This window comes from Corylus avellana, chromosome 7 (genome assembly GCF_965113065.1).
Source record: "Corylus avellana chromosome 7, dhCorAvel1.hap1.2, whole genome shotgun sequence".
Lineage (NCBI taxonomy): Eukaryota > Viridiplantae > Streptophyta > Magnoliopsida > Fagales > Betulaceae > Corylus > Corylus avellana.
Window position 1 is genome coordinate 18,424,531 of NC_142496.1, and position 15,067 is coordinate 18,439,597.

At 35.7% G+C, this 15,067-nt stretch overlaps 1 protein-coding gene across 1 annotated transcript; it reads left to right on the forward strand.

Moving 5' to 3' along the window:
- The first annotated feature begins 959 nt into the window (after nt 1–959).
- LOC132185161 (uncharacterized) lies at nt 960–3,574 on the forward strand. The gene is made up of 3 exons (XM_059598972.2): nt 960–1,609; nt 2,157–2,689; nt 3,014–3,574. Exons 1-3 carry the CDS (start codon nt 1,003–1,005, stop codon nt 3,569–3,571), a joined length of 1,698 nt encoding a protein of 565 aa, XP_059454955.2. The 5' UTR covers nt 960–1,002; the 3' UTR covers nt 3,572–3,574.
- The last annotated feature ends 11,493 nt before the right edge of the window (nt 3,575–15,067 follow it).

Below are 15,067 nucleotides of genomic sequence, written 5' to 3' on the forward strand. Positions count from 1 at the left end.
TGAGAGTCAACTCTGAAACTCATGCGAAGTTCAAATTTATCTTCAAGTTGTTACTGCATTTGTGATTTGCCTATATATTTGGGAGCAACGTTTCCTCACTCCACACTAATAACAATTTCACACGCCCCCTTTTCCTTTCTTTTTTCTGATGCTTATTTCTTTCTTTTCCCTTCGTCTCCATCATGTCCCCATTACACTCTTCTCTCTCTCTCACACACAAACATAGTCGATTGCTCAATCTGAAAATATCGACTTCAAGTGACTTTCGCAACGAGAGCCACGACTCACGACTGTCATCACTACCATTTTCACGATAGATTCAACTTAGTAATTAATTCGTCATATTTCACCTGTTTTACTCCACTACCTATTGATTATATGTTCCTTTTTACTTGGGATGTTTGTTTGTGTTTAGCAGTTAAAATTTTGCAGAGGAATTTGTGATGGGTTTAGGATGCAGTTGTTAGTATTTATTTTTGGGGTTTTGGGGTGCGTTGATAGAGGGAGTTTGATGTCTGCATGCGAAGTGTTAGTGGTAGGCTTTCTATATTATCATGTTCTTTTCCATTACATTTTTCATTCAAGTAGGTCAAAATCTCATCTCCATTTTTTATCTTTAATTTTAATTAAAAATATTTTAACACGTGAATGGAGTGTTAAAATATTAATTAAAATGATTAAATAAATAATTTTTTATCAACTTAAGCTTTTAAATTAATTAATAATTTAACCGTCTTTGAGGAGAGGACTTGTTAATTTCTATGTACTTTAATTTTCCTTTTTAAAATTTCTTGGATTACTATTTTGCGCATAAGTCATGGTTTCATGAAGTGCAGAATAAAGAGTATATATACGACGAGCATTGGAGCTAGTAGTCCAAAGAGCTTATTGTGTGGAGAGATATTTATAGGAGTAGTAAAAAGAATGGATCCCTCCAGTTTGTTTGAATCTCAAGCATCTGTTAATTCTAATGAGCTCGACCAAACAGAGACCATTACTTGCATGGATCGTGATTCCTACAATGCTGCAGCAAAAGGAAAAGTAGAGGTCTTCAAAGATATCACCTATCAGTCTCTTGATCTCCTACTAACCCCAAATAAAAACACAATCCTCCATATTTACATCACAACCCTCAGTAAACAATTGGATTCAGCAACCAAGTTTGTTGAAGAAATTCTTAAAATGTGTCCCTTATTGTTACGAAAAGCCAACGCCAAAGGTGAAACTCCACTGCACATTGCGGCAAGGTACGGGCATGCTGCTATAGCGGAAGTTCTAATCAAACATTGTTCCCAAACTCTCCATCAAAACCTTGAAGATGGGGTTGAACCAGTAAAGGAAATGCTCCGGATGACGAACAAAGAAAGAGACACGGCTTTGCACGAAGCTGTGCGTTATAATCATCTTAAGGTGGTAGAATTGTTGATCAAAGAAGACCCAAATTTTTCATATTTTGCTAATGATGCTAGTGAGACTCCACTTTACATTGCTGCCGAGAGAGGGTTTAAAGATGTGCTGTTTGAAATTTTAGACAAATGCAACTCACCAATGCATGTGGGGCCCCTTGGCAGGACGGCTTTGCATTCTGCCATAATGTTGGACAGTGCAGGTACTACCTATTTATTTTCTCAATGTACGTTGTACTTGCACAAATAATTTAGTAATGAGTAATGCAACTTTAATTCTTAAAGTTTATTATAATTTTGATAAAAATTATGTAGTAGACCAAAAATAATAAATTCATGAAATATATATAAGGACACTTTTTTTTTTTTTTTTTTTTTGAGATAAAATATAAAAGGATACTTGATATGTATGGTATGACAATTCAACAAATAAGTTTTTAACCAAATTATTTTTATAACAATTTTTTTTAATAAACAATGAGATTAGTGTATTTTATTATGGATTTGCTTGTCTGCTTAGGAGATGATAAATAGGAAAAATAAATGGTGATTTCTTTTTCGTTACTATTTCACTCTTATCAGTTGAATCTAAAATATCATGCTTTGGGGGATAAAAACTATTTTTTCCTAAATATTAATAATAAATTATATTGAGATTCAATTGTGACAACTTTTTCAATCTACTGACAAATCTTGCTTAATTGTGTCATTTAGAAAATCGTTACATTTAACATGTTTAAATTATTTTAGTTATGACCAGGAGAATTCTAGAAAAAATTGAAGGTATAAGTAGAAAAGTCGACAATAACGGTTGGACTCCACTTCACTTGGTTGCATACCTGGGCCATTCAGACTTAGCAACAATGTTGTTGTATAAAGACAGAGAAGTAGCATATATGAAAGATACAAAGGGTAGAACACCTCTTCATATTGCTGCCCAACGTGGTCATGTTTTTGCAATGTCTCGCATTGTATCAAGCTGTCCAGATTGTTGCGAATTGGTTGATGATAGAGGTTGGAATGTACTCCATTTTGCCATGAAAGGAGGCAGCGACCATTTAGAGCATATCATCAAAATTATCGTGGAAAATGCATCTCTCAGCAACCTCTTGAATGAGAAGAATGCCGATGGAGATGCACCTCTTCATTATTGTTCTGTTTATTCTTTGAAATCAATAAAGAAATTTGTTCGTCACCCTCGAGTCGACACGATGGCCTTCAACAAACGGAACCTCACCACGGCTCAAATGGTTTTATCTGATAGAGTAATGTCATTCAAAAAGGTAACACATATTTTATCTTGCATCTAAAAATATAGAGTAATTCTAGAAGTCACTTTGTGTCACTCCAAGAATGATGTGGCTCTTAAAATTACCATTTGATCAAAATTCAATAATAAATAATCACAAGCCCAATAGTGATTTTAAGAGCTACATCATTCTTGGATGTATATAAAATTCCCTAGAAAATTAATGATCAATAGAAAATTCTCCCTAATAAAAAAAATCCATATTAAACCCCCTTTTGAAATAAAAACTAATATACATATTCTTTTTCTTACGAGCTATATATTAATCCCTAATTATATGGATGTAAATATTACACAGTGGAATGAATTTGTGGATCAACTGGGTTGTTTAGCACCTCGACGAGTAATAATTTACAAAGATGATAACAACAAACCAGAGGACAAGGACGGCGAAGAGAGGAGATCAACATTGCGAAAAGCATCTGAAGCCCATTTAGTAGTGGCTGCACTCATTACAACTGTAACCTTTGCAACATGTATTACTATGCCCGGAGGATTTGTGGGTAAAGAAGGCTCACACGCAGGTTCTGCACTTTTAAGGAGAAGTTTTGCTTTCAAAGCATTCGTTCTTATGGATATCATATCTATGGTTTTGTCGAGTTCTGCTGTCTTTATCCACCTATTGATGCCATTTCTTTTGGACAAGAATTCTGACGAAGAGCATCGCGATAATCTTCTCTTTCTGGCTTTTTGGTTCATTTTGGGGGCCATGGTAACAATGGCGCTGGCATTTCTCACGGGCACATATGCTGTGTTAGTACCTTCCTCGGATCTAGCCAATTCCACCTGTATTATTGGCTTAACCTTCATTGCTTTCTTCTCCCATGTGCTTCTAAAATTTAATAAATTTGTGTAACAAGTCGTCTTAAAGGACCATTTGGTAATTGAGCTAGTAATGCTTAATACTCATCTTCTGTCACACATCCACACTACTAAGCTAATATGACTCTATGGTATGAGAGTAGGATGAAAAATAATTATTTAGAATTACTTCTAGTATCTATCACTTTTTGCCTCTCTGTAGCATGACTTTGCCTCTCTCTTCCTCTCTCATAATCAGTCTCCTTTTTCTTTTTCTCAATTTAGTGTAAGTATTCAAATACATCTAAAAATATGAAATGAATAAAATCACTCATTTTTATGCGCTTTGAGAAAAACAGTTCAAATTGATTTATTGATTAATTAAGCACTTATAACTATCTTCTTTTGGGGCAAACTAAAAGTACTTGTACTTATATTGATTATTAATTTTCTCCTTTTTGTTAAAAGAATTAAATTTTAGTTGTTTATGAATTAAGAATAAACAAATCCATAATTTATTGATATGGAATATTATACATGAAAATTTCAAATTAGAGATTGTTAAACAAGTTTTAATGTATTTTAAAATATCTCAAAATATTTTTTTTTCTATTTAGTGATCTTAGTTAAATGAACATTATTACATATCTATCTCATTTATTCTAAATAATCATCATTTTCTCATTTAGAAAATATTTATCCGTATTATGGATATTGATATCTAAGGAATTACTTGTTTGGGCCCATGCATGATCGAACAAATATTTTTGTTTTTCTGCTTGCCTGAACCACCAACCTTGTAGGCCTCAAAACTGAACCTCGCCAGTGAATGAAAACAAATTGTTCCTTTGTTGGTACTTCACTCAACTTCCATAAATTCCAGAAAACCGGCCAATACCAGAAATTTTACATTTTTTTCAATATGTGTTCGAATTCGAAGCTTTATTCCTAAGATGAATAAAGCATGGCCTTTTAAGGGGTGGGTCACAAGTTAGCCAAAAACTACATAAACTCAGGATATTTACTTTACTTGTGTTTTCTAAATTTAGTTTTTGGGAGAGAGAGGTGAAATAGGAATGCTATTGTTTGTATCCAAAGGTGTTTAATTATCTTGAGTTTTCAAATGCATCAATATGATCCAATACATATATAATACTATACAGCATAGAATTCGCATGTGTATACACAAAAATGAGTTGATGATCAATTCGGCGAATATTTACCTAATCACTTGCCATCCTTTTAAATGTCAGTACGATCAAATTTTCAATGACAACCCCCCAAATAAATGAAGAGAAAGAATAAGAACAAGCCATTCTTAGTGGCAGTTTTAAGCCTTTTTATGATATCAAAATTATATATTTTTCTTATCATATGATATCAGAATCTAATCATTATGCAATAATGCCAAAATCTGATAATTATCATGTGGTTTACATCTCTTATATTGTACATTTACATGGCCTATAAATAGGCATTTTTATTGTATTATCAAACAAGTACTCAATACAAACAAGATGTAGTTCGATGGATCACTTTCTAGTGGCCGGTTTCTTAAGTTTGAATCACTCTCTAAAGTTGTGTCTTCTCTTTCTCTTACTTTCGCTTTCTTATATTTTACCTATTTTATATTTTAATATTTTCAACATGTTGTTAGGACACCTTTTTTTTCTTTCTTTCTTATGGTGAAAGTAAGTGTTTAATGTAGAACCAACCCAAAATTCTACATTTTCTTGATTCTCCTATATTTTATATTAACACTTTCTACCATTATTATTTATTTTTCTTAGCACAATGAGTTCTTACTTGGTCCATGCTACAACACTTAATAGCTCATTAAGGGTTCGTTTGATAAACGATTTTGTTTTAGTTTTGGTTCGATACTATAGCAAAAAGTGATTGATGTGATGTTTTTTTTGTTGTTGGGAAAAATATAAAAAAAGCCCCCCAAACTACCAACCGCTTTCGATTTAGCCCCCTAATGTTTCAAAAGTGATAAGTAGCTCCCAGAACTACCAAACTATTGCATTTTGGCCACTCCGTTAGTCAACACCGTCAGTTTGGACGGAAACTGCAAAACGATGTCGTTTTGTTGGGGGGCTACTTTATCACTTTCTGAACATTAGGGGGCTAAAATAAAAACGGCTGGTAGTTTGGGGGGCTTTTTTATATTTTTCCCCAAATTTTTTTTTTCATAAAAGGGCATTGTAGTAACTTACCCATAACAAAACGACGTCGTTTTGCAGTTTCCATCCAAACTGACGGTTTTGACTAACGGAGTGGCCAAAATGAAATAGTTTGGTAGTTTGGGAGGCTACTTTATCACTTTTGGAACATTAGTAGGCTAAATCGAAAACGGCTGGTAGTTTGGGGGGGCTTTTTTATATTTTTCCTTTTTTTTTTTAAAGTAGAAAAGTAAGAATGTTTGGTATGGAAAAATAAAATTTTTTTGTTTTGTAGTGATTTTTTAATTTGAATAATAATAAAAAAATGATTAATGTGATGTAAGAAAGTAAGAGAATATTGAAAAAATAAAAAAGTGAGATGAATAGTGTAGAGCCAAAATCATGACAAAACCAATTATCAAGCAGAGCGTTAGGACAATAAAGTAATGGATGAGGCCTGAGGACAATAAAGTAATGGATGACATGAAAATATGAAACATGTGGAATTTGAAAGAAAAAAATAAAAAAATCTGAAACATGACAGTGTCAGTGCAATATGTTGTGGTTAGGGGGGTGTTTGTTAAACAACACCCCACCACACTGTACTGTTTGGAAAGTAAAAAATTTTGTTTTGTAGTGATTTTTTTATTTGAATAATAATAAAAAATAAATGATGTGATATAAAAAATGAATGATTTTATATAAAAGTAAGAATTTTTTTTTTCAAAAAAAATGAAGTGAATAGTGTGGTGGAATGTGAATAAATGTGAAAGGGGTTTAACAAACAAAGCCTAGGTCTCTAACCAAAGGAGTTTGGGACAAAGTCTGAAAGAAAGTACTGGATGATACAAATTATTGCACGTGGCACGTAACACGTCGTAGATATTCTTTTCATACACCACTGTCTTTTGTCTCCTGTCTTTACATCTATTCCTTTCTTTTACTTTTTCCATTCTTTCAGTTTGTTCATACCTGCTCAAATTATTTACAGAGGACATCAATAAAGTAGTGTATGACACGAAAATCTACATGAAACACGTCGAAAGAAAAAGCAATATGTGGTAAAAAAAAACGAATGCCCTCGACCGGATTAGGGATGTCAATGCGAGCGGTTAAAAATCGCTCGCTAACCGCTAACCGCCATAACCGCTAACTATTTAACCGCTTAACCGTATTAACCGCTAACTGCCTAACCGCTATAACCGCCTAGCGGTTAGCAGTTATTGGGTTTACTAACCGTAACCGCTAACCGCTTTTTTATATAATATATTTTTATAATTATAATTATAAAAATATTTATATAATAACATAATCACTTGATCATTAAATCACATTTTTTAAAAAATAATAATTAAATCACAATTTGAGTATTAATATATTATCACTATAATTTATATGATTATATCATATAATCACTTGATCATTAAATCACAATTTTTTTTAAAAAATAATTAAATCACAATTTGAGTATTAATATATTATCACTATAATTTATATGATTATATCACATGATCAATTAATCATTAAATCATTTGATTATATAATAACAAATTATACATATATAATATGACATAACTCATAAGTATACCAATTCATACTAATACAACAATTAAGTATCTAGAGACTTATTTTCAATGTATGTTATAAACTTATAAGTCTATATATGTTATAAGTCTATATAAGTCTACATATGCATATGAATAATATCAATGTATAATATCAATACTTAATCATATGATTCAATGACAATTCAAATACTTTATTCAAGACTTCAAGTGAATCATATTATTAATGTACAATGATGATATGATTCGTATAATATCAAATTAAGTAATTGACATTGGATTAAACAATGACCAATGTGTTACTTATAAACCAAATATTATCATTATATGTTGTGACAGTTGTCTGAATTCTTAACTTTTTTTTATATGTTGTGTTGAAGGTTTTTTTTTTATATGTTGTTGTTTTTTTTTTTTTTTTTTTTTTAAAAAAAAAAAAAAAGTTAACCGGTTATAATTTAATATTTAAGGAAATTTTTTTAAAGTACAAGTAAATGTAAATTTTGGGTCAAATATTTTTGATTTTTCAATATGGGCTCTTTTTATAGCAATTGGACCCAAGAAGACACTAAAAATACCAAAAAAAAAAAAAAAAAAAAAGGTAAAAAAAAGCTTTAAAAGGCCTAAAAAGCTCAAAAGAAGAAGCCCAAAAAGCCCTAAAGAATGCCCCAAAAGCCCAAAAAAAAGCCCAATTTTTAAAAAGCGATTAGCGGACAGTTATCTATTTCACTAACCGCTAACCGTTAACCACTAAGCGGTTAGTGGTTGCGGTTAGTGAAATCTACTAATCGCTAAGGCGGTTACGGTTAGCGGTTATTGGCAATAACCGCTAACCGTAACTGCCTTGACACCCCTAGACGGGATTCCCCACTGCACGTAACACGTTGTAGATAATCTTTTTGTACGCCACTGTCTTTGTCTTACATCCTATCATTTCTTTTACTTTTTCCCTTTTCCTTCAATTTGTTCGTACCTGCTCAAATTATTTACCGAGGTAAAACTCTCTGAAACTAGTACGAAATTCAATTTTATCCTCAAGTTGTTATCGACTTTGCCTATAAAGGTAACAACATTGCCTTAGAGCATTCTAGCAGTTTTTTTGTCATTTTTTTTACATTTAAGGATCTAAATTACTTTTTACTTTCTTATGTCAAAATACACCCCAATAACTTCCCTTAATCATTCTCTATATCATTATGATAGAATTCATAATGAAAAAGATATATAAATAATTAAATTGCGGAAATAAAATAAATGAGAGACAAAGATTTTAATGTGGTTTGGTCAACAACCTACATTCACATATAAAGCCCAAAGGGCTACATTAAGCTCTTATTGAATGATTTGTTTACAATACAAAATGCTCTATTTATAGAGCTTATACATAAATGTAATCTTAATCAAATCCCCTAACTTAGGGTGATCAAATCATAATCAAATTTCCTAAATTAGGCTAATCTAATCTTCATCAAATCCCTAACTTTAGGGTCATTCAAATATACTCTAACATCCTCCCTCAAACTCAAGGTGGGAACTTGTGAAACCTTGAGTTTACATCTTGATCAGTGACGAAGGCCGAGATCGGATTTTGAACATCGGCAACTTTTGGCCGGAATGGGCATGGTCAAAGCCACAAATGCCAAAATACAAGTAATGGGCCAATGGCCAAATATGAAAGCCAACAATGGGCTGAAATGAGCCTGGGTTTGAAACAATATCACAAAAGCCGGGCCTGGGTTTTAAACAATACCACAAAGACCAACATTTGGAATGGGCAATACCACAAATGTCAAATTACAAATAATGGGCCAATGGCCAAATATGAAAGAAAAATGGGCAACTTGGGCCTCTTTTGGTGGGCAACTTAGGCTTCTTTTTTTTTTTTTTTTGAAAAGGACTCTATTTACATAAGTTGGGATAAGAATAACCTTATTCCCGTAACTAAACAGCTCTTGATATAACAACTAAACAAGAATATCATATTCCTAAACTAGAATATGAATAACTTCGCACTAAAGTGAGGATAACTCACACCTGGAACCAAACACACTTCATCTTCTTCAAATTCTTATCTCACAATAGGGCCTTTTTCTTCTTTTCTCTCTAAACCAAGATCAACGGAATGGATTTTGGAAGATCAACAGTGTGGCTGGAATAGTGGTAGGCGGCGTTGGAAGGCTGTTGTGCAGCTAAAGAGAGTAAGGGCTTCACGGGCTTGGATGGCGGCAGTGACTGGATGGGGCGAACAGGAAACGGGGCTGGGATGCCGGATCCGGTAGTAACGGTGGCCGCTGGACTGCTGGGTGTTGGTGGAGACTCCAAAGGCGAATGATGTCGTGCAGTTCTACAAGGCTATGTTTGGTGCTGAGAAAGGTGCGACGGCTGGGCGGCGACGGGCTAGTCTTCGACTAGCTTGGTGGCAATGAGCTGGATGGAGCCGTGGAAGGCCAGACATAGCATGATGTAATTATCCTAATCTAAAGTGTTTCAATTGCAGTTTGTTATCTTGAGTCTGTTGAGATAATACTGTAGATTATCTTGTGTGAGTCTTTATTTTTTACACTCCCCCTCAAGCTTAGTGGGGGAGAAACAACTCTGAGCTTGTCACATAGATTTGAAAACCGGATTGAGGATAAAGGCTTGGTGCAGATATCTGCAACTTGATCTTTGGATGAGATAAACCGAACGTCTAGAGATTTTGAGGCTATCATATCCCTAACAAAATGAAAGTCAATTTCCACGTGTTTGGTTCGAGCATGAAAGACTAGATTGGATGAGAGATGCTTGGCGCCTATGTTGTCACACCACAAGACTGGAGGATGTGAGATAGTGATCCCCAGGTCGCATAAAAGGGATTGTAGCCATGAGAATTTTGTTGCTGTGTTTGCTAGTGCCTTGTATTCTGCTTCCGTACTTGACCAAGCCACTGTTGCTTGCTTTTTACAACTCCAAGAAATTAGATTCTTCCCAAGAAAGACACAATACCCTCCTGTAGACCGACGATCGTCTTGACACCCAGCCTAGTCGGCATCAGTGAATGTTTGCAGTCTATTAGATGTGGACTGCAGATTTAAGACCAAAATGAATAGTTTCTTTTAGATATCTCAATAGCCTTTTGGTAGCGTGCCAGTGAGGTAGTAAGGGTTTGTGCATGAACTGTGACAATCTGTTCACTGTAAAGGCTATGTCAGGTCAGGTAATAGACAGATATTGTAGAGCACCGATTGTACTTCGGTACAGTGTGGGATCCGAAAATACCTCACCATCAAAGGCAGATAAAATAACTGAAGTAGACATTGGAGTGCAAACAGGTTTTGCATCAACCATTTTTGTTCTCCGTAAAATGTCTAGCATATAACTATGCCGAGAAAGATGAATACCATCATGTAGCCTTGCCACTTCTATGCCCAAAAAAAAATTTAACTCGCCCAAATCCTTGACTGCAAACTCAGATGCCATACTATGAAGTAAATTAACAATTTCTGAAGTAATTGAGCTAGTAATAATTATGTCGTCAACATATATAAGAACCTATATAGTACAAGCAGCAAATTTATATATGAACAAAGAGGTGTCTGATTCTGAAGCTCTAAATTCAAACTCTAGTAATTTATTGCTCAGTCTAGAGAACCAGGCCCTTGGTGCCTGTTTAAGACCGTAGAGGGCTTTCTTAAGACAACAAACATGGTTAGGAAACTGAGGGTGAGTAGAACCAGGGGGTTGTGACATGTAAACTTCCTCAAATAAATTACCATGTAGAAATGCATTTTGAATATCAATTTGCCTAAGTGACCAACCAGATGAAATTGCAATAGACAATACGAAACGTACCATTGTTGGTTTAATTACCGAGCTGTAGGTCTCTGAGTAGTCGATTCCAGCTTGTTGGTGGAATCCTTTCACCACTAATCGGGCCTTGTAGAGATCAATTGAACCATCTGCCTTCCTTTTTATGCGAAATACCCATTTGCATCCAACTAAATTCTTGGCTGTGGAAACAGGAACTAAACACCAAGTATTACTTTGTAAGAGTGCATCAAACTCAGAATTCATAGCTATTCTCCAATGAGGGTCCATAGATGCCTGAGTGTAGCATGTGGGTTCTGTAATATTGAGAGCACTATCAGCCATGAGAGCATGTGGAGAGGGGTATTTTGTGGATCCATCAGGAAAAAGCTTTAGTTTGGTGATATTATTTTTTGCTCATGTGAGCATGGGGTGAGTATTGATGGGTATGGGTGATTCAGATGAAGGAGAAGAAAATCTGGAAATTTTCAAATTGAGGCTTTGGGTGAGCTTCGGCTATTGGAGAAGACAATGGGGACGTGTGTGTAGGGGGCACAGGTACTTGGGGTGTGGGATTTCTGATGGGTTGGACAATATGACTAGAGGAGGCTTGATTGTTGGTTTGTGTAGGTGGCAGCATGTGAGAGTGTGGCGTGAGAGATGAGGATTGATGGGTAGGAGATAAAGTTATAGGTGACGTGGGTGTGTTTGAGTATAAGGGTACAACTAGTGTTTCACTTGATGGTGAGTTTTGGATTCTAGCTAGAGGTGCATTCCATGTGAGTTTTGGATTCTAGTTAGGGGTGCATTGTCATGTGAGTTTTGGATTCTAGTTGGAGAGATGTGTGCATGAGAGAGTGTGTCATGCATAGGAAATGGGGATAAGATTTGTGGGATAATAGGATGAGGTGTTGGGTAGGTTTGGGTATTATCCAGACGATTTTGTGTTTCATTGGGTAGAGGAGTTTGGAGGGGAAATATGGTTTCTTCGAAAACAATATTTCTTGAGATGTAAAGACGACCATTTTTTAGATTGAGACATTGATAACCCTTATGACGTATACTATAACCCAAAAAAATACACTGCACAGATCGAGGTTGCAGTTTATGAGAATTATATGGACGAAGATTTGGCCAACATGCACACCCAAAAATACGTAATAGTGTGTAATCCGGAGAAGTTTCAAATAAAATTTCATATGCAGATGAATTTTTCAAAAGAGGTGTAGGTATGCGATTAATGAGATAACATGCAATTTGAAAAGCTTGTTCCCAATATTCAAATGGAACATGGGCATGAGTGAGTAGGGCTAAGCCTGTTTCGACTATGTGTCGATGTTTGCACTCCACAACACCATTTTGTTGGTGTGTGTGTGGGCAAGAGAGACGATGAGAAATACCCAATTTTGTGAGAATTTTATTGAGGGAGCGATATTCGCCTCCCCAATCAGATTGAATGATTTTTATTTTTGAATTAAAAAACCGTTCAACATATTTTTGAAATTGCAGAAAAATAGAACAAACATCACTTTTGTGAGAGATTAGAAATAACCACGTATAGCCACTATAGGCATCTAAAAAAGAAACATAGAATTTATTGCCATTTGTGGAAAACATAGGAGCTGGTCCCTAAACATCAGTGTATGTCAACTCAAGAGGATGATTAACGCATGTTGATGACAAAGAAAAAGGAAGCTGTTTGCTTTTTGACATGTGACAGGCCGAGCATGTCAAAAGTTGATTATTCGACGAAACTAGTAAATTAAATCTAGACAAAACATTAAAACAAATGCGGAAAGCTGGATGTCCAAGTCGTGCGTGCCAATTTTGAGGAGATGTGCGTTCTCCAATATGAGCAGAAGTAGATTTGGGCAACACAAAAGATGAATAAGATAGGTTGGCGGACGGAGTGACACATGAAGGTGGATGACTAGGAGAGACCTTGACTGGGAGCTTGTATAGCCCACGATCATTCAGGCCTTGAAGTAGAATTTTCCTTGACCCCTGTTCCTTCACAAAAAAATACCAAGGATGAAACTCAATAAAAGTATTGGTTTCACTAGTGAATTTATGAACAGACAGTAAATTTTTTGTAATGGAAGGAACATGTAAAACATTGTGCAATAGGAAAAAGATATTAGGAGAGGATAGAAGGGTGTCACCCGTGTTTTGAATGGTTAAACAGTACCGTTACCCATATGGACTGGGTCAAATCCGGTGTAGTTGATGGAGCGGTGGTTAAGATTGTGTAAGTCGGATGTGAGGTGGTGTGTGGCGCCGAAATCGAGATACCAATTTTGGTCTAGGCCGCCTGATGGAGCGGAGAAGTTGGCTTCCATGAGGGGATGAGGCTCTTGGGTAGGGGTATGCTCTTCATAGCGTTGGTAGCAATCAATTGCAACATGGCCCAAACAATTACAGATCTGGCAAATAGGACGTGTGGAGGAAGATTCACGATTGGAGGAGACACGGCCAATTGGGAAGGAGCCACGGCCACGACCACGACCACGGTAGCCTCCACGGTTGAAGGAGGAGCCATGGCCGGAGTTGTTGTAGTAGCCCCCACGATTGCTACGACCACCACGGTGAGGTGTATTTCGGGAGGCAAGATGCACGGCTATATCTGAGACATCCATGGCTGGTTGAGTATGTTCAAGACGCAGCTCATGGGCCAATAGGTGACCATAAATTTCTTCAATGAAGAGGGTGTCAGGTCTTGTTGTAACAGAGGTGACAAAAGGGGTGTATTCTGAACCAAGTCCCGCAAGGAGAAACGATTGTTTCTCAAGGTCACTGAGAGGTTTATTGACAGCTGCAAGGGCATCGATAAGAGTCTGAAACTTGTGGAAATAATCAACAATGGATAGGTTGGCTTTCTTCAAAGTGGCCAACTGAAAATGCATGTTTAAAATACGTGCTTTGGATTGAGACACAAAGAGGGTCTCTAATTTGGTCCAGGCTTGGTTGGACATTTTGCAGTTTGCAACATGAGATATCATCATTTCCGATATGGTGGAGGTAAGGAAGCCAAGGATGATTTGATCTTGCATCTCCCAGTGGAGACAGGCCGTATTCGTCGTAGTGGAGGAGATGTGCTCCTTCACGGTGGTGATGGAGGGCGGTGGGCATGGAATAGATTCATCAACATACCCAAAAAGATTACCTCCTTTGAGATGGGGAATGACTTGGGGCAACCATGTAGGGTAATTGTCTTGAGTGAGTTTGTTGAGGTTGAAGTTGGAGAAGGTAACAAGCTGAGAAGGAGTGGGTTCGGCAGCCATTGATGAGCAGCAAGTGAATGACATGAGGGAAAGAAAGAAAAAAAATAAATGTAAGAAAAAAAATTATGCGGAAGGAGATTTTGACGTTAGTCTTTCAGTAGCTCTGATATCATGTAAATTCAAAGAATTTAATATTTTCCACCTTACTGTAATCTAGCATAGGCTGATGATATATATAATATGAAGAGTTACAATTCAAATTCAAATATACAAATTCTTTTGAGATAATGTAATCTATCTATACAATTTCAAATGTGTAATTATCCTAATTTAAAGTGTTTCAATAGCAGCTTGTTATCTTGAGTCTGTTGAGATAAGACTGGAGATTATCTTGTGAGAGTCTTTATCTTTTACACGTGGGAACCGCTGGGCTGTGTGTGGGAATGGAAGACGGTGGCTGGCAGCGTTCACCTCATGTTGGAGAAGGGGCAGCGGCAAAGTGGCAGCTGTGCAAATCTTCTTTTTTTTTTTTTTTTTCAAGAAATAAAAATAAATTGAAGGAAAAAGAAATTCCCAGGACAATTAGATCGTACAATGGAGTTAGCCTATTGCTCTGATACCATGATAGAATTCATAATGAAATAGAAATATAAATAAACTGCGGAAATAAAATAAATGAGAGATAAAGATTTTAACGTGGTTCGGTCAACGACTTACATCCACAGATAAAGTCCAAAGGGCTACATTAAGCTCTTATTAAATGATTTGTTTACAATACAGAATGCTATATTGATAGAGCTTATACATAAATGTAATC